Source organism: Gorilla gorilla, chromosome 1 (genome assembly GCF_029281585.2).
Source record: "Gorilla gorilla gorilla isolate KB3781 chromosome 1, NHGRI_mGorGor1-v2.1_pri, whole genome shotgun sequence".
NCBI lineage: Eukaryota > Metazoa > Chordata > Mammalia > Primates > Hominidae > Gorilla > Gorilla gorilla.
Genome location: NC_073224.2, coordinates 11,849,848 through 11,874,794, shown reverse-complemented (window position 1 = coordinate 11,874,794; position 24,947 = coordinate 11,849,848). Strand labels below are relative to the sequence as shown.

At 36.2% G+C, this 24,947-nt stretch overlaps 1 protein-coding gene across 5 annotated transcripts in view; it reads right to left on the bottom strand.

Annotated features, from left to right (window-relative positions):
* AKT3 (AKT serine/threonine kinase 3) overlaps positions 1-24,947 on the bottom strand; it is a 344,485-nt gene that overhangs the window by 93,630 nt on the left and 225,908 nt on the right. For all 5 annotated transcript variants that reach the window (XM_063707276.1, XM_055380781.2, XM_055380779.2 and 2 more), the window contains 2 exons: positions 21,658-21,723; positions 20,236-20,304 (listed from right to left, as the gene is read on the bottom strand). In XM_063707276.1, the coding sequence (XP_063563346.1) occupies positions 20,236-20,304; positions 21,658-21,723 (135 nt within the window). The remainder of the gene's footprint in view (positions 1-20,235; positions 20,305-21,657; positions 21,724-24,947) is intronic.

The window sequence follows — 24,947 nt, the reverse complement described above, 5'->3', positions numbered from 1 at the left end:
GTGTCTGTAATCCCAGCACTTTGGGAGGCCTAGGTGCGTGGATCACTTGAGGGTAAGAGTTCGAGAGCAATCTAGCCAACATAGTGAAACCCCAACTCTAATAAAAATACAAAAATTAGCTGGGTGCAGTGGTGGGCACCTGTAGTCCCAGCTGCTTGGGAGGCTGAGGCAGGAGAATCACTTAAACCTGGGAGTAAACCTGGAAGCTGCAGTGAGCTGAGATCACGCCACTGCACTTCCGCCTAGGCGACAGAGTGAGACTCCGTGTCTAAATAAACAACCATATGATCACCTCAATGGAGGCACAAAAACCTTTAAAGAAAAGTCAATGTCCACTGATGGTAAAATCTTCTAGGAATAAGAGAGAACTTAACCTAATAAAAGGTATATATGAAAAACTTATGACTAACATCACACTTAATAATAAAAGACTGAATCTTTTCTGAGACAGGGAACAAAAACACAGTGTTCACTACTTTTGTTCAACACTGCACTAGCAGTCATAAGCAGTGAAAGATGCATAGACAGATAGACAATTAAACAGACAAATATATACATGCCATACAAACAAGAATGGAAGTAAAACTGCCATTATTTACAAAGAGCAAGACTATCTACATAGACATTTCAAAGAAATTTAGAAAAAGGGTTTCTAGAACTAATAAGTGAGCTTAGGAAGGCCATGGAATACAAGGTTAATATATAAAAACCAACTATATTCTTATATGCTAACAACAAGCAATTGTAAATGGGAAAAAATGGGAATACGTAAAGAAAAATTGAAAAATTATACAAGCCTATACACTAAAACTACAGTGTTTCAATAGACATTAGAGAAATCCATAAGCAAACAGAGTGTGTGTCCATGGATTAGAAGACTCAATATTCTTAAATAGATTTATGGATTAAATGCAATCATAATCAAAGTTACAGCAGGCTTTTTTGTAAAAATTGACATGATAATAAATTTATGTGAAAATGCAGAGGACACAGAAGAGTCAAAACAATTCTGAAAAAAGAACAAAGTTTTTCTCTATTTCAAAATATACTCCCAAAGCAACAATTATCAAGTTAGCGTGGTACTGATGTAAAGAGAAACTCAAAGATCAATTAAACAGAATAAGACAGTGCAGAAACAGACCCATATGTGTGACAAACTGATTTTCAACAGAGGTACCCAAGTCACACAATCAGAGACAGGGTCTTGCTGTGTTGTCCAGTCTGCAATGCAGTGGTATGAACATGGATCACTGCAGCATCAACCTCTTGGGCTCAAGCAATGCTCCCAATTCTGCCTTGCACCACCAGGCCAGGCTAATTTTTTAAATTTTTTATTTTGTAGAGACAGGGTCCTGCTGTGTTGCCCAGGCTGGTCTCGAACTCCTGGACATAAGTGGTCTTTCTGCCTCAGCCTCCCAAAGTGCTGGGATTACAGGTATAAGCCCCCATGTCTGACTAAAGGACAGCCCTTTCAATGAAAGATAGTGAAAGAACAAGATGTCTGTAGGGGGAAAAAAAATGAACCTCAACTCTTAGCTCACAGCATACATAAAAATTAAAATGGATCACAGACTTATACATGTAATAGGTACAACTTAAAAAGTTTTAGAAGAAAATACAGTCATGCACTGCTTAATGATGGGGATACATTCTGAGAAATGTGCAATTAGACAATTTCATCATTGTGACAACATCCTAGGGTTTACTTACATAAACCTAAATGGCATAGCCTACTACTTCTAGGTACAGACCTGTACAGCATGTTACCCTACTGAATACTCTAGGCAGGTGTAACACAATGATATTTGTACATCTAAACACATCTAGAAAAGTACAGTAAAAATATGATATAGAAGATTTAAAAACGATACACCTGTCTATTGCATTTATAATAAATACCATGAATGAAACTTGTAGGACTGGAAGCTGCTTTGAGTAAGTGAGTGGCGAGTGAATATGAAGGCCTAGGTGATTACTGTAGACTATGAACACTGTATAATGTATAAAATAATTTATTAAAATTATTTTTTCTTTAGTAATGAGTTAACCTTTGATTTCTATAACTTTTTCACTTTATAAACTTAAAAATTTTTAGAAACGCCTTGACTCTTTTATAACAGTTTAGAATATGAACACATTGTACAGCTACACAAAAATATTGTTTCTTTACATCTTTACTCTATAAATATTTTTCTATTTTTTTTAACGTCTTTAACTTTTGGTTAAAAATGAAAACACAGCACATACGTTAGCCTAAACCTACACACAGTCAGGATCATCAGTATCACTGTCTTCCACCTCCACATCCTGTCCCACTGTAAGGTCTTTCGGAGCAGGCATCGAGTTGTCATCTCCTATGCTAACAATGCCTTCTTTTGGAATATCACCTGAAGGACCCACCTGATGCTGTTTTACAGTTACCTACTTTTTTTAAAATAAGTGAAAGTAATACACTTTAAGAAACAATGAAAAGTACAATATATAAAATACATAAACAAGTAACATAGTCATGTACTATCACAATCAAGTATTATGTATCTAACTGCATGTGCTACATTTCTACACAACCGGCAGCACAGGTTTGCTTACACCAGCATCACCAAAACATGTGAGTAATGCACTGCTGTATGACTTACAACATTTACATCACTAGGCAATATGAATTTTTCAGCTACATTATAATCTTATGGTATTGTCATATATATGGCCCACTGTTGACAGAAACTTATTATATAGCATGTGACACATAACAAATAGGAGAAAGATGTGTGACCTGGGGTACACAAACATTTCTTGGACAGTACACAAAAAAAGTGAAAACCATAAAAGGCAAGAATTGATAAATAAGACATCAAAATTAAAAGCATCTGTTCCTCAAAAGACATCACTGAGAAAATGAAAAGGCAAGCTACAGTCTGGAAGAAACCATTTGTAATACAAATATTTGGCAAACTATTTGTAACTAGAACATCCAAAGAACTCCTATAATTCAGTAAGAAGATGAACAACCGAATAATAGGTGAAATATTTGAATAGACAGGTCACAAAAGTATATGCAATGGCAAAAAGTCTGAGTGAAGACATTTCCTATCATTAGTCATAAGAGAAACGCAACTTAAAACCACAGTAACATACTCCCACATACTCGCTAGAATGACTAAAATGAAAACCACTGACCACAGCAAGCACTGGTGAGGGTGCAGAACACCTAAAATTCTCATTACATTAATGCTGAGAATGTAAAATGACGCAACAGTTTTAAATTTTTGTAAAATGTAAGCATATGCTTACCATAAATCCAACAATCATACTCTTCAGTATTAATTAAAGAGAAAAGAAACAGGTCTATCAGCTTTATTCATATTAGGCAATGACTGGAATTAATCCGCATGTATGTCACCAGTGGGAGAGATTAACAAATGGTGGTATAGCTGTGCAAAGGATAACGACTTCACAATAAAAGAAATAAATCACTGAGAAATGCAACAAAGTTAAGAATCTCAAAAACATTATGCAGAATGAAAGAAGTAGATACAAGACAGTATATATTGTATGAGTTCATTTCTGTGACATTTTTAAAAAGATGAATCAAATCTTTAGTGTCTGAAAGCAGACCAACAGTTACCTAGGGCCCCGTGTGGATGTACTATGGGTACAGGGAAGACTGACTGCCAAGAGGCATGGCAGAACTTTTTGAGGCAATGAGAATGTTTTATATTTTTATTGTGTTGGGGGCTACATGCATATATATGTTTGTCAGAAGTCATCTAATCATGTACTTAAAATGAGTTCATTTCATTATATGTAAATTATACTTAAGTTGACTAAAAAATGAAAACAACCTAAACGTTCAATGATTTGGGAAGGTTTTAATAAGTTAAAGTATATCTACATAATTAGTAGGCAACAAGTAACATTTTAAAATGATAAAATTGAAAATATGTGTACAGTATAAACAGTGGAAAATATATTAACATGGTATTAGCAATTATTTCTAGATGGTAAGATTTAGAGTGGTTTTTATCTTCTGTTTTATACCTCAAAAAATACTTGTAATTATTTAATATCCATTCCCCAGAATACTATGCATTTTTGTTTTGTTTTGTTTTGTTTTGGTGACAGGGTCTCACTCTGTTGCCAAGGCTGAAGTGCAGTGGCATGATGGCTCACTGCAGCCTCAACCTCTTGGGCTCACTCAATCTTCCCACTTCAGTCTCTCGAGTAGCTGGGAGCACAGGCACTGGCTACCACACCTGGCTAATTTTTAACTATTTTGGTAGATACAGGGTCTCCCTATGTTGCTCAGGCTGCTCTTGAACTCTTGGGTTCAAGTGATCCTCCTGCCTTGGCCTCCCAAAGCGCTGGGCATGAGCCACTGGGCCTGGCCTATGCCCTTCTTAAATGCAGAGACCACCTGTCTTGCTCATGTAGTATACTAAGCACATAGTACAGTGCCTGCCTTGAAGATAGCAGCATTCAATAAGAACCTTTTTGACAGAATTAAAATAATTTTTTTGGCTTTTTGAAGTTCTCTGTAATGAACGTACATTATCATTTTTGCAATAGAAAAAAATTATTCAAAGGTTTCAAATAAATGTACTAATAATTAATGTACTGATTTATGCTTATTATAAATTTAATGCTCTATTTTTTTCTTGGCAAAGGCATAGGAAAATGAGAAAATTATGACAGTACACTATATCTTTGCATCTTCAGCACCATGCCTAGTATATGACACATATTATATTCTTCATAAATATGTATTGCAAAAAATAAAATTAAATTCAGAAATACCTCTCAAAAAATTATAAGAAAAATCATCCTTAAGGTTTTTGAGGTAAAATATTTTCATTGGAAGTATTAAAAATCATATATAATAGTTGAATAATCTTATCTTTGTTCAAAAAGGAAAGTGAATTATTTGCTGCTAAAAGAGGGAGCTTATCTTTATCAAGTTAAGTTCCTTTATAAAGGCAAAGACTACATAGTTTTTTTTTATTGTTAAGCTTAGCCATGCTATACGAATACAGTAATGTAAATGCATTAACTCAAACTACTAAATATACAAGCATATTTCATCATTCTATTAGGAAGAAATTTTCTCCATAACTCTCTCTCTCATAATAGCCTAACAGGAACTGCACTAGAGTGTAGCTGTACTCCCACGGTTTAGTAAGTAAATAGGTATTCAACCCATCCTTGCAAAAAGATGACTGCATCTACAGCCGTGCCCTAAAGTCTCATGCTCAACAGGCTTCTCTCATCAGAGCACAGGAAGTTCCTTCCCACATACCCTTCAAATGTCAACCTAACACTACTTCCTCAAAGAGATAACTAAATTTATAGTAGGTTCTCCATTATTCTCTCTCATACTATAGCACTCTGTTGCCATTATATTTATTGGGTTTATTTTATTATTTTATAATATGCATCTCCTTCTAGAAATCGTGACTGTTTTATTCATCTTAGCGAACGCAGTAAGCATTTAATACATACTTTTGATTGAATGAGCTAATCTTATTTGGGGAACATACCTGTTCTTGAAGATTTAGTTCAAATGCACCTTTCCTCCTAAAATCTCCTGTATAGGAGAACATTTGTGGGGATGTTATTTTTATCGTGGTGATGATTTCATGGGTCAAAAGTTATCAGATTGTACACTTTAAATATGTACAAATTATTTATAATTTGTTATTAACTCAGCAAAACTGTTTTAAAGAAAGGGAGACATCTTAAGACAAAATGCAGATTTTCTCACACAAATAAAAGCTAACAAAAGTTACGGCTATCAGACCTGCACTACAAAAACAAATGCTAAAGGAAGTTTTTATGCAAAAGGAAAATGTAATAGATGAAAATGTATACCAACACAAAGGAAAAGAGAGCACTTAAAATGACTACTTTATGAATATAAAACATTTTTTCTATTAAAAATTATTTTAAAGATAGTTGCTTAAAGCAAAAACAGTGTATTGTAAAGGTTAAAAAATACATGTAAGTAAAATGTCTAAGAACAACTGCACAAAAGACAGAAGGCAGGGAAACAGATGTATGCCTTTTAAGGTTCAGATAGAAGGTAAGAAAATAGACGTATGCTGTTATAAGGTTCTTACAGTACAAGTAAAGTGACACAGCATATCGTTTGAAAGTCTACTGTGATGAGAAAAGATACATATTCTAAACCCTAAAGCTACCACCATAAGAACAAAGAAGCAGAGCTAATCAAACTAAGATTATTTAAACTCATCAAATTACTAATAGAAATTCTTCAACTTTTAATAAAGAGCATCTACGAAAAATCTACAGCCAACAACATGGTTAATGGTGACAGTATGAATGCTTTTGCCCTAAAATTAGGTATAAAGCAAGGATATTTGCTCTTATCCTGCTCTTTAACACTGTTCTAAACATCCTGGATAGCTTAATAAGGCAAGGAAATGTACACATATTAGAAAATAGCAGTAAAACTGTCTTTGTTCTCACCTGACATGATCATCTACATAGAGAAATCCAATATATTTACAATAAAAGACTACTAAAACTAATATTAGTATGGCTAATAAGTAAACATCAACTGTATGTTTATATATTAGCAAGAATCAACTACAAATTGAAATTTTTAATAATGACTGATAAACCATTTATAACTTAAAAACATACAATAATTATAAAGTATCCCTAAGGATAAATTTTTAAAACTTTCAAGACCTGTACACTAAAAACTACATAATATTGTTGAAAGAAATTAAATACTTAAATAATGGGAAAACATATACCATATTTATGAATCAGAAGACAACACTGTGAAACTGTCAATTCTCCCCAAATTGATCAACAGATTTAACACAATCACAATTAAAATCCAGTAGGCTTTTATGTAGAATTCAACAAGCTTACTCTATAATTTATGTGGAAATGCAAAGGAAATTGGAGAGCAAAACCAATTTTTAAAAAGAATAACAAAATTGAAAGATTCAAGCTGCCTGATTTTAACACTTATGCTAAAGTAAGTGTGTGGCATAGTGAAGACAGTGTGGTATAGGTTTCAGGATAGATATAGACCAATACAACAGAATGCAGAGTCCAGAAATCGACCCACACATATATGACTGATTTTTGACAAGGGTACCAAATCATTCAATGGGAGAAAGACAGTCTTTTCAACAAATATGCTGGAACAATTAGATATCACTTTGCAAGAAACAAATGAAACATGACCCTTATGTAGCAGTATACATTAAAATTAACTTGAAATGGCTCATAGACCTAAATGCAAGAGCTAAAACTATTAACACTTCTAGAAGAAAGCATAAAAGAAAATCTCCCCGACCTGCCACCACCCAACAGGTCTAGCTTTGACATTAGAAAAAAATCTTAACAAACTTCAGTTAGAAAAAGATGTTTTAAAAACAAAATGCATAAATCATAAGAGAAAATAATCAATGAATTGTGTTTCCTCTAATTTAGAAGTCTGCCCTTCATACTGGTTGGAAAGCCTATCAGTGGTTTTCAGGGTGAGAGTGAGGGGAGAGAACTGACTATAAAGAGACATGCAAGGCTCTGTTGTGAAAGAAACATTCTAGATCATGATTCCACGTGGTGATGGGAAACTGCTTTATACAGCTGTCAAACCTCACTAAATTGTACAGTCAAAATTGATTAATTTTACTGAATGCAAACTATGCATTAAAATGCTGATTACAATAGATTACAACAAAAATATATTTTGGAACAATTCCCCATTATGAAATGAAAAGACAAACTATAAAATGGGAGAAAATATTTATAAAATATCTATATGATAAAGCCCTTACATGAAATAAAGAAATCTGACAACTCAATATTAAGACAACAACCTAATTTTTAAAACAGACAAAAGATTTTAAGATACTTCAAAAAAGATGATGTATAAATGGCAAATCAGAATAAGAAAAGAAGTTCAATATCATTAGTCATTTGAGAAATTCAAATTGAAGCTATAAAATACCACTATACATCCACCAGAATGAGTAAAATTTAAAAAGACTACCATGCCAAGTGTGGTGATGTTGTCAAGTAACATCCTGGGAATGCAAAATGGTATGGCTGATTTTGAAAAGAGTCTGCAGTTTTTAATGAAGTTGATCATAACAAATGACACAGAAATTGCATTTCTATGTATTTACCCAAGAAGATTAAAAATATATATTCACACACAGATTTGTACTGGAATATTCACGAGCTTTTTTTCTAATAGGCCCAAAATGTAAAGAACCCAAACGTCTATCCAGGGGCAACTATATAAACATATGACTGTACATCACACAATGGAGCAAAGCCATAAAAAGAAACAAACTACTGATATATGGAACAGTATCTATAAATTTTAAAAGTATTATGCTAAGTGAAAAATGGAGAACACAAAAGCCTGTATGTTTTCAGATTATAGTTTTTCATATTTAAATACTGTTTTGTGTCACTGCCCTCTTTTTCCTCCTCAGGGTTTCCAATTATACATAAGTTGCTTCTTCTGTTTTCCCTCTCTTGAAATACCCACTCTGTGGTAAGCCAGCCTTTGTGTAAGAAGTTTGACTACCTTGAAATGGCCATGCTCTGCCATAACCACATGGAAAGGAATCATGTAAATACCCAGATGCCTGGCAGGCCCCTGCAGTTCCAGCCACTTGATCTGAGATTTTAGATTTGTAAGCAAGCATGTTACATGTTGAGGCTTGTCACATCTCCTAATAATTAAATTCAATGCATTCAATTACATTTAATGCAGTGAGATACTGGTTTAACCATTCATTTTTTAAAAATGTCTTTGAATTATGAAATTATATACTAAAAATGCTTCCCGACTTTACATTGCCTTTAGATGCTAATGTAAACATTGTAATGCATCCTTCTTGACTTGGGAATTTTGAAAAAGCATTGGGTGAAAGACAAAATTCTGATATAAACTACATAATATATTAATAACTAAAATAGTTAGCAAAGAAATTAGCTTGTCAGACACCTGACAATAAAGATGTTTATATACCTGAAAACTTTGTAAAATTTTAAAAATCATCACTATGAATATGAAATGATAATTAAATTAATGTAAAAATCACCCAGATCACACCTCCATAAATTAGTAAGGAGAACTAGAATACTGACTTCTGGTGCTTTTGTCTTATGTGAATTTAAAATGAGATAATTTTGGTTCACTGATAACAAAATGCCAGCCAAATGAGAAATCTGAATAAGCATGAGAATCTGAAGAATGGCAAGAACCTGAAAGCCGTATTGCAAAAAAATCAAATACATGTTATCAAAGAAATTAATATAGAGTTTACAATGAACTAAGTATGGACAAAAATAGTAGTACATAACTGAAACTGTTAGCTTCATTACAACCTACATAAAGAAAATAGAGGAGTGTGAAGAATTTATCAGATGAATAGCATTTCTACACAATGATTTTCCTTTACTCCCCTAATGAATCTTTAAATTCAGGAAATTTCAGACTTGAGAGAGATTTGCAGAGGTCCAACAAATAAGCCTGAAATAAATGAAGCTATGAGTAAAATTTTGGAAACAAGTCCTAAGTAGAGACTTCCTAAACCAAAGAAAACAAAAACACCTCCTTAGTCAATTTTGTCTACTTTATTCTCCCAGGATATTTTTCTGCTTCTCCTGTAAATTTAGTAACACTTAAGGAATAAAAAGAGAGCTGCCTGGATATATTAGCAGTGTGATTGGTCATATTATTAGAGAGATTTTACAATCAGTTCTACAAATGCCCCACTGAAATTGCACTGAACTCACTCTTACAACCTTGTTCTACTGGGCTCCAATCCAATCCTTTTACATTCTGTACTACAGCCGAGGTGCATACCTTGTACCAAACCAGAAAAGGAAGAATCCCTGGTAGTCTCCATAGGAACTATTAGATGGCAAATCCAATGGACAATTCTCAGTTATCATCGTACAGGATTTAATATACTCTGTTGTACCTAATCTCTCCTTAACTTCTAAGGCTTCTCTTGTCTGGCTCCTCCTGCCCAGGATCCTCCTTAGGCTTCTCTCTGCTTCTACACCTGTGCACTAGTCTCATTGCATCTACAGCTGTGTCTACAGCATGTCTTACTCTGGCATTTCCAGGCACCATCCTTGGCCACTGATGTTCTAACTGTACATACTTTCCTCACATTGGATATTTCCTCACTTCCTGGGTTTTAACACTGCTCATGATGCCTATTTGTATATCTGATTTAACTCTCCCCACTCCTTGGCTGCCACACTAGGTGCCTCAAATATAGCATGATCTGCTTAAGAACTCATTCTTCTTCCTGTGTTTTCTATTTTTATAAATACTCCAGTATCCACAATTCCCCAAGCAGCAAACAGGAAATCGTATGATACTTCTCTGCATATTTATTCATTAAATCCTGGTGATTCTAATAACTAAATATTACTAGAATTTGATTCCTTCTAACACCGCTTCAATTAATAATCTTTTTTTTTTTTTTTTCTGAGATGGAGTTTTGCTCTTGTTGCCCAGGCTGGAGCACAATGGTGCAATCTAGGCTCACTGCAACCTCCACCTCCCAGGTTCAAGCAATTCTCCTGCCTCAGCCTCCCGAGTAGCTGGGATTACAGGCATGTGCCACCAGGCCTGGCTAATTTTGTATTTTTAGTAGAGACGGGGTTTCTCCATGTTGGTCAGGCTGGTCCCAAACTCCTGGCCTCAGGTGATCCACCCACCTCAGCCTCCCACAGTGCTGGGATTCCAAGCATGAGCCACCACATCTGACAACCTTATCATTTTTATAATTGAATTACTGAAAACCTTCTAACTGCAGCAACCTCCCAAGTATTTTCCTTGCTTCCACTTTTGTCCTCTCTACTTCAAGCTCTATACTGCCAAGTATTCTTTCTAAACATTTCCCCAAAGAAATTCTTCCATGATGCTCCACTGCCTTCATCTAAATGACTTGAGAGTGAAGATCTGTCTTAATGTGATTCTGACTACCTGTGCAGACTCTCTGGCTTTCCTCTGCAGAACTCTATGCATTATCCACACTGTGCTATATTCGGGGGGTGGGGGAACCTGTCTGCTCCTGTGTACTCTACACATGCCATTTTACCTGTGTAGGAATGCTCTCCTTCCCAACCTTAGTGATATAATGTATAGTTATTCTTACGTCTTAGCCTAGCAACCACTTTTTAAGAAGCGTTTCCTACTCTGGCACCCTTTGCTTTCCTTTCCTCTGCTCCTTCAGGTTCATTAAAGTGCTCATTCTCTCCATGCACAGTAACCAGTATTATCAGAGCAACCATGTCACTGCAGTGTATACAAGTATTTTCTCATCTATCTCCCCAGTTAGTCACTCATCAAAGGAAAAATACTATGTTTTCCTTATTTATGAATCTTCTGAGGTCTAGCCCACAGAAGTTGCTCATTATTTAATAGATGAATGATAATGTACTAGATTACAAAGTTAATCCATAAGGTATCAAAAATAATCAAATCACTCCCAAACATTCCTTAGAACAGTATTACACTGGAGACCAACGTACTGTCATCTCTCGACATAGTTAAACCCAGGACAGTTTTCTATCTTTGGTACAAGAATATAGTCTTTTTTCTTTTATTTTCTTTAGAGACAGGGTCTCACTCTGTTGCCCACGCTGGAGTACAGTAGCACAACCATGGCTCACTATAACCCTGAGTTCCTGGGCTCAAATGAACTTCCCACCTCAGCTTTCCTGATTAATTTACTAGGACTACAGGTACACATCACCATGCATGGCTAACTTTTTTTTTTTTTTGACACGGGATCTCACTATGTTGGCCAGGCTGGTCTCAAACTCCTGGCCTCAAGCAATCCTCCTATCTCAGCTGCCCAAAGCACCAGAATTACAGGCATGAGCCACCAGGCCTGGCCAGAATATAGTTTCTTTAAATGAACACCTGCAGTTACAATGTACTCAATGACATTTTATGTAAGTTTTGTATTTTAAAACACCAGAGTTTATATTCCATGAAGCTCTATGCATGGAAAGTAGGAAGTAACAAGGAGTAAAGAATAGCAAATTTATATCTCTCATCCTAAGGTCACTCTGTAAATACACTCATTGAGAAAAAGAGCAGAATAATCACATCATTTAAATCAACTTGTCTATCTCAGCTATATCTTATTGAGCCCACTTCTTTGAATTCATATAAATTACATGCAACTATGATGAAATTCCATTGTACCAATACGACCGTAAGAAGTTAGGGTTGATTTTTCACAGCCAACATTTCTTTCACAATCCACTTCCATCAAAAATTTTTAGTGCTCCAAATACAGTCATGCATTACTTAACAACTGGGATATGGCCTCAGAAACTTGCTGGTAGGCAATGATACGGTTTGGCTGTGTCCCCACCCAAATCTCATCTTGAACTGTAGTTCCCATAATCCCAATGTGTTGTGGGAGGGATCCACTGGAAGGTAATTGAATCACAGGGCTGGTTACTTCCATGCTGTTCTGCTGATAATGAGTGAGTTCTGATGAAATCTGACGGTTTTATAAGGGGCTTTTCCTCCTTTGCTTAGCACTTCTCTCTCCTGCTCCTATGTGAAGAAGGACGTGTTTGCTTCCCCTTTCACCACGATTGTAGGTTTCCTAAGGTCTCCCCAGCCCTGCAGAACTGAGTCAATTAAACCTCTTTCCTTTATAAATTACCCAGTCTCGGGCAGTTCACAGCAGCATGAGAACAGAGAATGGACTAATACAGTACACTGGTACCACAGAGAGTGTGGTGCTGCTGTAAAGATACCCAAAAATGTAAAAATGGCTTTCCAACCAGGTAACAGGCAAGGCTGGAACAGTTTGGAGGGCTCAAAAGATGACAGAAAAACGTGAGAAAGTTTGGAACTTCCTAGAGACTTGTTGAATAGCTTTGACCAAAATGCTGACAGTGATATGGACAATAAAGTCCAGGCTGAGGTGGCCTCAGATGGAGACGAGGAACTTACTGGTAAGTGGAGTAAAGGTAACTCTTGCTATGCTTTACCAAAGAGAATGGTGGCATTTTGCCCCTGCCCTAGAGATCTAAGGAACTCTGAACTTGAAGGGAATGATTTTTGGGTATCTGGTGGAAGAAATTTCTAAGTGGCAAAGCATTGAAGAGAATGCGGAGAAGAAAAGTTTGCAAAATTTGCAGCCTGACAATACAACAGAAAAGAAAAACCCATTTTGGGGGGAGAAATTCAAGCCCACTGCAAAAGTTGGCATAAGTAACAAGGAGCCAGATGTTAATCACCAAGACAAAGGAGAAAATGTCTTCAGGGCATTTCAGAGACCTTTGCAGCAGCCCCTCCCATCATAGGCCCAGAGGCCTAGGAGGGAAAAACAGTTTTATGGGCCAGGGCCAGGACCCAAAAGCAGGGCCCCCCCCCCGCTCTGTGCAGCCTTGGGACATGGTGCCCTGCATCCCAACTGCTTCAGTCCCAGCTGTGGCTAAAAGGGACCAATGTACAGCTCAGGCCATTGCTTCAGAGGGTGCAAGCCCCAAGCATTGGCAGCTTCCACGTGGTGTTGGTCCTGCTGGTGTGCAGAAGACAAGAATTAAGGTTTGGGAACCTCCACCTAGATTTCAGAGGATGTGTGGAAACACATGGATGACCAGCCTGCTGCAGGGGCAGAGTCCTCATGGAGAACCTCTGCTAGGGCACTGCAGAAGGGAAATGTGGTGTTGTAGCCCCCACACAGAGTCCCCACTGGGGCACTGCCTAGTGGAGCTGTGAGAAGAGGGTCACTGTCCTCCAGACCCCAGAACGGTAATCTACTGACAGCTTGCACCGTGCACCTGGAAAAGCCACAGACACTCAACACCAGCCCATGAAAGTAGCTGGGAGGAGGGATGTACCCTACAAAGCCACAGGGGTGGTGCTGCTCAAGGCCATAGGAGCCCACCTCTTGCATCAGCATGATCTGGATGTGAGACATGGAGTTAAAGGAGATCATTTTGGAACTTTAAGGTTTAATGACTGCACTATTGGACTTTAGACTTGCATGGGGCCTACAGCTCCTTTGTTTTGGCCAATTTCTCCCATTTGGAATGGGTGTATTTACCCAATGCCTGTACCCCCATTGTATCTAGGAAGTAACTAACTTGCTTTTGACTTTACAGGCTCATAGTCAGAAGAGACTTGCCTTGTCTCAGATGAGGCTTTGAACTTGGACTTTTGGGATATTGCTGAAATGAATTAAGACTTTAAGGGACTGTTGGAAAGGCATGATTGTGTTTTGAAATGCGAGGATATGAGATTTGGGAGGGGCCAGGAGCAGAATGATATAGTTTGTGTCCCCACCCAAATCTCATCTTGAATTGTAGCTCCCAAAATCCCCATGTCATGGGAGGGCCCTGGTGGGTAATTTAATTATGGGGATGGTTACCACTGTGTGATTCTTGTGATTGTCAGTGAGTTCTCACAAGATGGTTTTATAAGAAGCTTTTCCCCCTTTGCTCAGCACTTCTTCCTGTCACCATGTGAAGAAGGACATGTTTGCTTCCCCTTCCGCCATGATTGTAAGTTTCCTGAGGACTCCACAGCCCTGCGGAACTGTGAGTCAATTAAACCTCTTTCCTTTATAAATTACCCTGTCTGGGGCAGTTCTTTTCAGCAGTGTGAGAACTAATACAGGCAATTTCATCATTGTTTGAACATCACAGAGTGACTTACACAAACCTAGACAACATAGCCTACTACACACCTGGGCTATATGGTATAGCTTATTGCTCCTAGGCTACAAACCTGTGCATGTTTGTCTTATCGGACTACCATTGTGCTATCCATCATTGACTTCAACATTGCTACGTGGCATGTGACTTGTATTGACAAACACATAAAAATCACAAGCATAATCAAGAGCATGCTAAACCCCTAACTCAAATTATAATTCAAGGTAAACTTTCTAGAGCACAGACTAAGAAGAAGATGCTATTGTTAATTAAAAATCAGTGAACAATAAGCACAAATTGAGTAAAAATTGGGCTAGTTATTTCAACGAGGCCACTAAAGCAGCTCATCTTAGGGCAAAAACTTGATATAAGAAGATTTGAGTGTGCTGCCATTTTGGTATTATGAACTTACCAGAGCTTGCTTACAAAAGGCCAGTATTCTCACGCTCAAGTCCTTAGATGCCATACAGATCCTACCCCACTGGCTGAGTCTTGGTATATGTGTGGATTGTGCTAGTGTGAATTGTTTATGTGTGTTTATTGTTTCCCTTACTTTAAACCTATTTCAAAAATATAATTACTATGTTTAATACTTTTTCTACAGTAAGTTTTTTTTTTTTGTTTTTTTTGTTTTGTTTTGTTTTGTTTTGAGACGGAGTCTTGCTCTGTCACCCAGGCTGGAGTGCAGTAGCGTGATCTTGGCTCACTCCACCCTCCGCCTCCTGGGTTCAAGCAATTCTCCTGCCTTAGCCTCCTAAGGAGCTGGGATTACAAGCACCCACAACCATGCCCGGCTAATTTTTTGTATTTTTAGTAGAGATGGGGTTTCATCACGTTGTCCAGGCTGGTCTCTAACTCCTGACCTCGTGATCTGCCCGCCTCAGCCTCCCAAAGTGCTGGGATTACAGGTGTGAGCCACGATGCCTGGTCGTTTTCTGCATTTTTATAAGGCATCCCTGGGCAGCATAAACAGCAAGGTGAACCCAAAGCAAAACCAAAATTAAACAAGTTGCCACAAGGATAAACACATCAAGCATAGGTTTCCTCCCCAGTCATGATAAATCAAGAATTGAAATAATCCTACTATACTCCAAGAACTAAATAACTATTTTAAAATACATCTGATAATCTAAAAAAAAAAAATTGTGAGGTTAAATATATAAAATTCTATTTCCTACTAAAGCTATTAAATATAAATAACTTTTCATTTTCTCTCTGTGTGTGTGTGTGTGTACCAACACTGTAATTACCTACGCACGTTAAAATTATACATCACATACAGGGAGGCCGAGGTGGGCAGATCACTTGAGGTCAGGAGTTCAAGACTAGCCTGGCCAACATGGCCAAACCCCATTTCTAATAAAAATACAAAAATTAGCCAAGTGTGGTGGTGCACACCTATAATCCTAGCTACTCAGGAGACCGAGGCATGAGGACTGCTTGAGCCCAGGAGGCAGAAGTTGCAGTGAGCCGAGATTGCACCACTGTACTCCAGACAGGGTGATGGAGTGAGACCCTAGAGAATCAGTTCACTTGCTTCAAAATATTAAATAATACTTATCTATAGCCCAATCCAAAACAGAAATTCTGAAGAAAAACAAAGATATGCTGAACAAGAAAAATAATGTAGGAATATTAATGCTAAAGAAAATCATCTGGCTAATCTGAAAATCTGCTTTTAGTGTAAAATTTTTTTCAATAATCATCAATTAATTAATCTCTAAGTACTCTGGGTTTAGAAAAGAAGTGCAGATGCCAGGTAGCGCCCTCTAGGAAGCTTTCCCTCATTCCACCAAAGTCCCACAATCTATCTATCTGTTATGATAGAAGTGATAATTATTTCACACTTAGTATTATTTTTGTACCCTTTCTCCAGCAGACTATAAACTCTTTGAGGGCAAGATCTATGTTTAATTCAGATTTGTATGCCCTAGATATCTACCAGAGTGCCTTCCACAAAGACTTAATACATATGTATTTCATAAATAAAAAGATATCCTCTCCTAAATTTACACTTTCAGCTTTTTTAACAAAATAAACTGTATACTACATCAATTTCTATTTTTCTTCCTACTCCTCAGTAGTTCCTATTTTACCACTTTTAGCTAACTTCTCTTATCCCTAATCCCTGAGGGAATCTTCATCCATTTGTTCACTTATTCATTCAAATAATCCAATGAATATTTGTGAAGCACCAACTATGTACAAGTAGTGAATAAGATGCTAGGGTTATACCATGAACAAGCCTCTTAGAAAGCTAACACTTTGATGGGAAAGATAGACAAGTAAACAGGTAATTGTAAAACAATGTGAAAATTGCTACTATAGACATGAATACATAATACCGTTTAAAAAATAGAGACATTTAATAGTGTTTTTCCAAGTTTTTGTCTGCGGACTGTTTTATCTGTCTTACTGTTTCCCTTGGTCATCCATTCATCCAACCATTTATTTGTCTGTCTACTTTCAACTATTAGATAATACATGTATGTGGCACAAAACACAAAAGATATTGAAAAATACATCAATGAAAAAGTCTTCCTCCTATCTTATCCCCGGCCACTCAGTTTATTTTCCCAAAGACAAGCACTAATATCCAGTGCATAATTTCAGAGATACTCGATCAATAGACAAACATATATACACATGTTTACGGTCTAATTTTATTTTAACACAACAGAAGTATGCTTTATACTCTGTCTACACCTAGTTTTTTTAACTTCTATAAATGCCCATATTGGGCTGTCTCATTCTTTCAGATGGATATAGAGATTCCACTGCATGAATGTAACTTTATTTAAGCAGACTCCTTACGAATGCTCATTTAAAGTACTACAATGCTGCAATGAGTATACTTATCTATATATCATTCTGTGGTGCAACTGTACGTCTGTAGGATAAATTCTTAGAAATGAAATTGCTGAGTCCAAGTATAAGCGCATTTTAAATTTTGATAGATACTGATGTAAGAGGTTTCATCAATTTCATTTCCACCTCCATACTTAAATTATAATCTTTATGGGAATGGCTGCCAAAACTGCATCCACAGTTTTGACTCTTTATCCACTCTCCATCATAGTTCCACACATATATTACTTTAAAAGCTTAGGAAAAACTGTTTCAAAACCAAATTTATAAGGTTAACATGTTCTTCATAATTGCACTGTATCTGCTAAGGCTCCCAAATTCCAACCAAAAGTCACTTTTCATTGTACCTTTCTGTTTCTACCAAGATCTAATTAATTGGTAATTAAGATGTAACAATATGGCCAGGTGTGATGGCTCACGTCTGTAATCCCAGCCCTGTGAAAGGCTGAGGTGGGTGCACCACTTGAGGCCAACAGTTCAAGACCAGCCTAGGCAACATGGCAAAACCCTATCTCTACAAAAAAATACAGAAATTAGCCAGGCATGGTGATGCATGCCTGTAGTCCCAGTTACACAGGAGGCTGTGATGGGAGGATAGCTTAAGCTTAGGAGGTGGAAGTTGCAGTGAGCAGAGATGGCACCACTACAATCCAGCCTGAATGACAGAGCCAGACCCCATCTCAAAAAAAAAAGATGTACCAATCCTACAGTTCCACAACATCCATTTTCTTCATATTTTCTCAGACATCTTACTGCAAGGGCCCAGTTCTGTATTCCTGGGTTATTATTATTTAATTATCTTGTCCTATCACCCACCAGTGATTCTGCCCATCCCATCCTCTCTGCCTGAAACAACTTCTTACATCAATTTCCTGGGTGAAATCTCGTTAAGCCTACTCTAAGGGCTAGATCATCCATAAAGCATTTTCTTTTATGACTTTATTAGAAGTTAGGTCTTTCACTATGCATTCTAATTTGTAATACACTAAGGGAAGTTATATACTCCTTCACAGCAAGGATAATATCTAAACACATTTTCATAAACCCATACTGCCTAGGCACTCAAAATGTGTTTACCAAATTAATGAATTAAGTTTTGGGTTTTGATTTTTTTTTTTTTTTATTTGAGACCAGGTAATGCTCTGTCACCGAGGCTGAAGTGCAGTGGCATGACCATGGCTCACTGCAGCCTTGACCTCCCAGGCTCAAGTGATCCTCCCACCTCAGCTCCTCAGTAGCTGGGAGTACAGGAGCTGGGTGTGTGCCACCATGTCCAGGTAATTTTTTTAATTTTGTAGAGATAGGCTTCCACCATGTTGCCCAGGCTGGTCTCAAACTCCTGAGCTCAAGTGATCCACCCGCCTCAGCCTCCCCAACTGCTGGGATTACAAGTCTGAGCCACCATGCAAGCCCTGAATGAATGAAGTTTTGCAACAAACGAATTCCTGCAAATCAGATAATTCTACAGGAAAAAAATTCCATAAAGGATATTTAATTATTTTGGAAAATAAGAATATTTTAAGTTCATGAGACACAAGACCCTATTTAATAATTAAAGTGATTTCAGAAAGCCCACAATAAAAATATTTCCAGTTAGCTTTTCCAGTAAATTTACTTTTCCCTCACATTGACTGTGATCAAAACCAAGGAAGAGAAAGGAGAAGGAATAGAGGAACGAGTGAAATGTGCCAATAAAAATATTAAATTTATCTCCAAAATATTGTCAGTCTCTTAAATATAGTCATGGTAGGCCCGGCGTGGTGGCTCACGCCTGTAATCTCAGCACTTTGGGAGGCTGAAGCAGACGGATCACAAGGTCAGGAGATCGAGACCATCCTGGCCAACATGGTGAAACCCCATCTCTACTAAAAATACAAAAATTAGCCGGGTGTGGCGGTGCGTGCCTGTAGTCTCAACTATTCGGGGGGCTGAGGCAGGAGAATCGCTTGAACCCGGGAGGCAGAGGTGGTAGTAAGCTTAGACTGTGCTGCTGCACTCCAGCCTGACGACAGAGCGAAACTCCATCTCAAAAAAAAAAAAAAATGTATATATATATATATACACACACACACACATATATATACACACCCATATATATACATATACATATATACATACATATATATACACATATACACATATATATACACCCACATATATACATACATACATACACACACACACACACACACACACACACATATATATAGTCATAGTACTCTACTATAAAGAAGAGAAAACTCAGCCATAATGTGCCCATGGACTATTGTTCCACTGAGTTTAGAATGGGTAAAATAACTTTTGACCATGTTCACAGCCTACTTGAAAAGAAACTTTGTGAAACAATAAATCTTGTATTTCTGGTTTTCAAAATTTAATAACATGATTTCAAAAATCATACTTTTGTTAAAACTTTTTACATTTAAAAACACAGGAAAAAGAAGAATATGATTATGCTTTCCAACATATAAATGTAGTTATATAAAAACAATCATTACATCTCATCAGAAATAATTTCGCTCCCATCTGTTCAATAGTATTAAGAGCTACACAAATTCCTATCAAGAAATGGAGAACTGCTATGTTGTAACTTGTATTTTAAGTAATGTTTTTAAAATAATGAAAATACTACCATGCAAATACTGGATTTACTTCTTGACTCACCTCGCCCCCATTAACATATTCCATCACAAAACACAAACGGTCTTTTGTCTGGAAGGAATATTTCAAGGACTTGAAATAAAAAAAAGAAAAAATGTTACATTATAATCCTGTATTCTTATAATTATAATAGTACTAAAAATAGAACACATAGAAATAGTAAGCATGAAAGATGAAAAGAATTGTTATTGTTTAAGAGTTTATTTACTACTTAAAAGTGCTTAAGAGTTTATGAGAAACATAAAACAAATGTTTAGTTCACAACAGGTATTATTACAAGAAAAACTAAAATTAAAATTTCAAGTAAAAGTAAACTTAATTGCAACAAGCACTTCTCAATCTAATTTGCCATTGATTTGAAGCTGCATTAGTACTCAAGGTTCTCATCCATGCAACCTCACAGCGTGGCCAACAAATTACACTAGTTGAAGTTCCTTAGGAATCTAGCTACGGTTGTTACACTCAGGTTTCTAATACAATGACAACATCACCTTTTGCATATTGAGTGCACAACAGAACCCAACCCAACAGAGTTGGTTTATATAATTTTGTAGGTTATATATAGGTTATTAAAAAATACCAAAATGCTATCTTATTACACTAGACAATAAACACACCAAAAAAGGTAGCAAAGTAAGTCTAGGTATCTACTGACAGCTCTGAAAATGTCTATTTCAGATATTCCAAACAGTGTAAAGGGTTCCACTTTGGAAAGTCTAGCTATTATTTTTCATCTCAATATAGTTCATTGGAACCAAGAAAATACAGAAACTTTACCAATTATCCCTATATTACAAGGAATCTAAGAACAGAACTAAAAAATCCAGTTTCTTTCAAGACAACTAAGTTGTAGGCATACCATATAATCAGTTTATACTTTGTCTAGTGAAAAAAAACATAGCATGGCTTATCCCACCTCTAATGTATTTAGCATTCCCATATTTCTTAAAGTACTCTATCCCTCAAAGAAGTCTCATTTCTATAAAATATATTCAATAAACATTTCTGCCTTCCATATTTGAAGAAATGCTTCTGATCATTAAAATATTTATCAGAAGCCAATAAAACAAACATAAAATCTTTATGTTTAAGAAATTTTTTAAAATCAGCCATTTCCTCAATAGTCTCCTTAAAATGCCAGAGGTAATCTATTAATTCTATGGTTTGTTTTTGTTTTTAATGGCAAGAGATTCATGGGAGAAAAAAAATTCTCAAAAAATAAATGCATAATGGGAGGAATTATCAATGCATACGCACTGTAAAAATCCATACATTCCAATAAGTTATAAGAAATCTGACTTACGGTCTTTCCACAAAGAAAATGAGATATCTAAATGAATAGTATTTTTCACAATTTAATTTCTAACATAAAATTCCTTAAATTTCAAATGTTACGATTATAACATCTGTCCTCTAGTCACTTACTGTTAAAAAGGGATGTCTAGTGTTCTTTAATACTCTGCTTTCAGTTAGAGTGTGCGCCACTTCATCCTACAAAAGAAAAAAAGCAAACCTTCAATATATGTTTTGAGCACTGATAATAATAATTTCACTATTTCTCTAAAATTGGAAGAGGTTAAGCCCAGAGATTGAAAAGGATTTTAAAACACAGTGGCATGCTTCCTTTACCACTCAGCATTCTCTCCACCAAAATACAAAAAAACTCAAATTAATGATTTAATTCAGATGACTGTATAAGTTCATATAAATTCACTCATACTTAATCAAAGTATATCAATAATGATATAAAAATCAGTCAGAAAATTATCAGGGACACACAAAATTAAATATTGAGCTTTCCTCCTTGAAGGTAACGATTTATCAACTAATATTTCTGCATGAGGTAATTTAATATCTCCATGTTTGTAATACATTTTATTCAGGGGGATGAAAGGATATATTTCACAATAAATATCAAAGAATTTAAAAGTCTCCTACTTTAAATAAATTAGTTATTAGAACACAGAATAAACATGCAATATTTAGTTCTAAATTACACATTTTAGAAATAGAAAGGAACAGAGTATAAAAATATATACCTTTCTGCTTGTGGCTTTTTAATTTGTGTCTTAATTTTTAAAGCCAAGTTCTTGCTCTGTCGCCCAGGATAGAGTACAGTGGTACAATCACAGCTCACTGTAACCTTGAACTCCTGGACTCAAGCATTACTCCTGCCTCAGCCTCCTGAGTAGCTGGGATTACAGATGTGAGGCACCATGCCCAGCCTTATATGCTTCCTTATTTATTTTTTTAGAGATAGGGTCTTGCTATGTCGCCCAGGCTGAGCTCAAACTCCTGAGGATCAAGGAATCCTCCCGCTTCAGACTCCCAAGTAGCAGAGACTACAGGTTGTTTTTTTTCCTTTGGTTGGGGGCGTGGGTGTTACACATTTTTTTTATTTCAATAGGTTTTTGGGGAGCAGGTGGTGTTACATGAATAAGTTCTTTAGTGGTGATTTCTGAGATTTTGGTGCACCCATCACCTGAGAAGCATGTGCTGTACCCAATGTGTAGTCTTTTATGCCTCACCCTGCTTCCATCCTTTCCCCCAACTCCCCAAAGTCCACTGTATCCTTCTTTTGCTTTTTCGTCCTCATAGCTTAGCTCCAGAGACTACAGGTTTAATGTGCTTTTCTTAAAAAAAAAAAAAAAAAAGCTCACAACCCTCCTACTGTAGGTGATCATTTTAAAATGTAAGTATATTTCAAACCAAAAATAAACTAAGAATGTTTTCCCCAACTTTGGGCATAAATTTCATATTGATATCAAAAGCAAACTAGTGTTTTCTTCAACATATGGAGAACTGGAGATAATGTTTCATATTTCAAAAGTAACACTATCTTAAAGAAGAAACGAAAGGAAGACAACTGCTGAAATTAACACAGCATCTCTGTTCTTCACTTCTGGCAAGATCTTAAATAAAACCCTTGCTGAATCAATTTCTTAACACTGTCAGAAAATCAAAATTAGATACAAGAAAGACATGAAAAGCAAAACATCAGGACACTGCATTATATTTGTTATCTTTATAAAAATATTTGACCTTAAACTCGAAAGATAATGATAACTAGATTAATCAAAGAAGCTAAGATCCCACAACCATTCAAAGAAGGTAAGATCAATTGTGTCTGAACAGAAAGTATAATTAACAACAAGTGAAGGAAAGCATAAACATGAAATCATCTCAGTCTTATTTGTTTTATAGGAGTCAGTTTTAAGTGCTCAAATTGAAAGCCAATGTCATATCGTACTATAGTTCCTAAGTTAATTAGAATAGCAAACATTGTAAAACAAAATAAATCAGAAGCAGAAATGACACCAGAACTTACTGATTTCCATATACACTGTGCCTAACATAATGGTAAGCATACAGCAGATACTTAATAAATGTCTATTGAACTGAATTGTGTATCATAGGAAAGAATTCCAAGATGTCAAGTGTGCAAGAGTTCATTCATCCATCCACCCACCCACCCACCGACTCCTTCAACACATATGCAACAAGTATGTTCTGGGTATTCGTCTGCACATCAGAGACAGGACACTGAACAAATAGAAAAAATTCTCTGCTCTCATGGAGCTTTAATTCTACTTACATGGTGATCAGTGTTAATGGGAAAAACCAGAGAAGGGGATACTACAGTTAATGAGCATCACAGAGGGAATATGAAATACATAATTAAGCATTATACAAGTGGCTATTTTGTGATATACTGAACCAAGTCCATTCACTTAAAAAAAAAAACTGCTGATGTGCACTCACTAATTGCTAAGAACAGTGCTGGTATAAGGTAACTTAATAAAAAAAATAAGATCCCATTGCTCATGGAGTTCATAGGCTAGTGGAAAACACAAACAAGTAAATTATCCAACTTAAATAATTACTCTTTCTGGTAAGTGATATTAAGGAAAAAGTGGAGGTTATCCACTATTGTCAATGGGGCTGTAAGGGAAAACCAATGCTATTGGAAGAGTGTAAGTTGGGTATTGTGATGGTGTGGGACATAGAGAAAGTGATGGGGTGGGGGTGACATAATGTTTGTAAAAGTCTACTCACGTTCTTCTAAGAAGGATCAATTAGGAAAGCATTACAGTACCCCAAGAGAGAAGTGAGGATGGCTTGGACTACTATGGTGGCAGCGGAACAAGAAAAAGGGGATAGTTCTGAGATATAAAGTTAACAGTGCTAATATAAAAGTTACATGCCTCCGACATGAGAGTGAATCACAGACATTTTTATAGGCAGTTCAGAAAGAAATTCACAGAAGATAACATTTACCTGTTACGGTTTAAGATGTTAAGTGATCTGGGTCAAGAAATTAGGAAAAGACTAGAGAAAAGTATGTATGAAATGTATTTAGAAATAGAAAAGATATTCCAGTGCTTTGAATATTTTCAGTGGGGTATTACATTCTATTTTGTTAAAACAGGCTTATCACACATAATATTTTTCTAAATCACTTAGTAACTTTCATGAGGGAAGACTTTTCTACCCCCTAAATTTGTAATCTGACCACATCCAAGGAACCAAGTAAAGACGTATGGAGGCAAAAGCAAAAACTGTATTTGTTATGAGAATGGAAGTGGAATGAACACCATGTACATACCAAAATGTATTTTCTAACATATTTTACAGCTGATCAGATTAGAATTTCTTCCCATTAATGCATATTTAATGGTACTGTATTTCACATACTAATTAGTTTCTGCTATGAA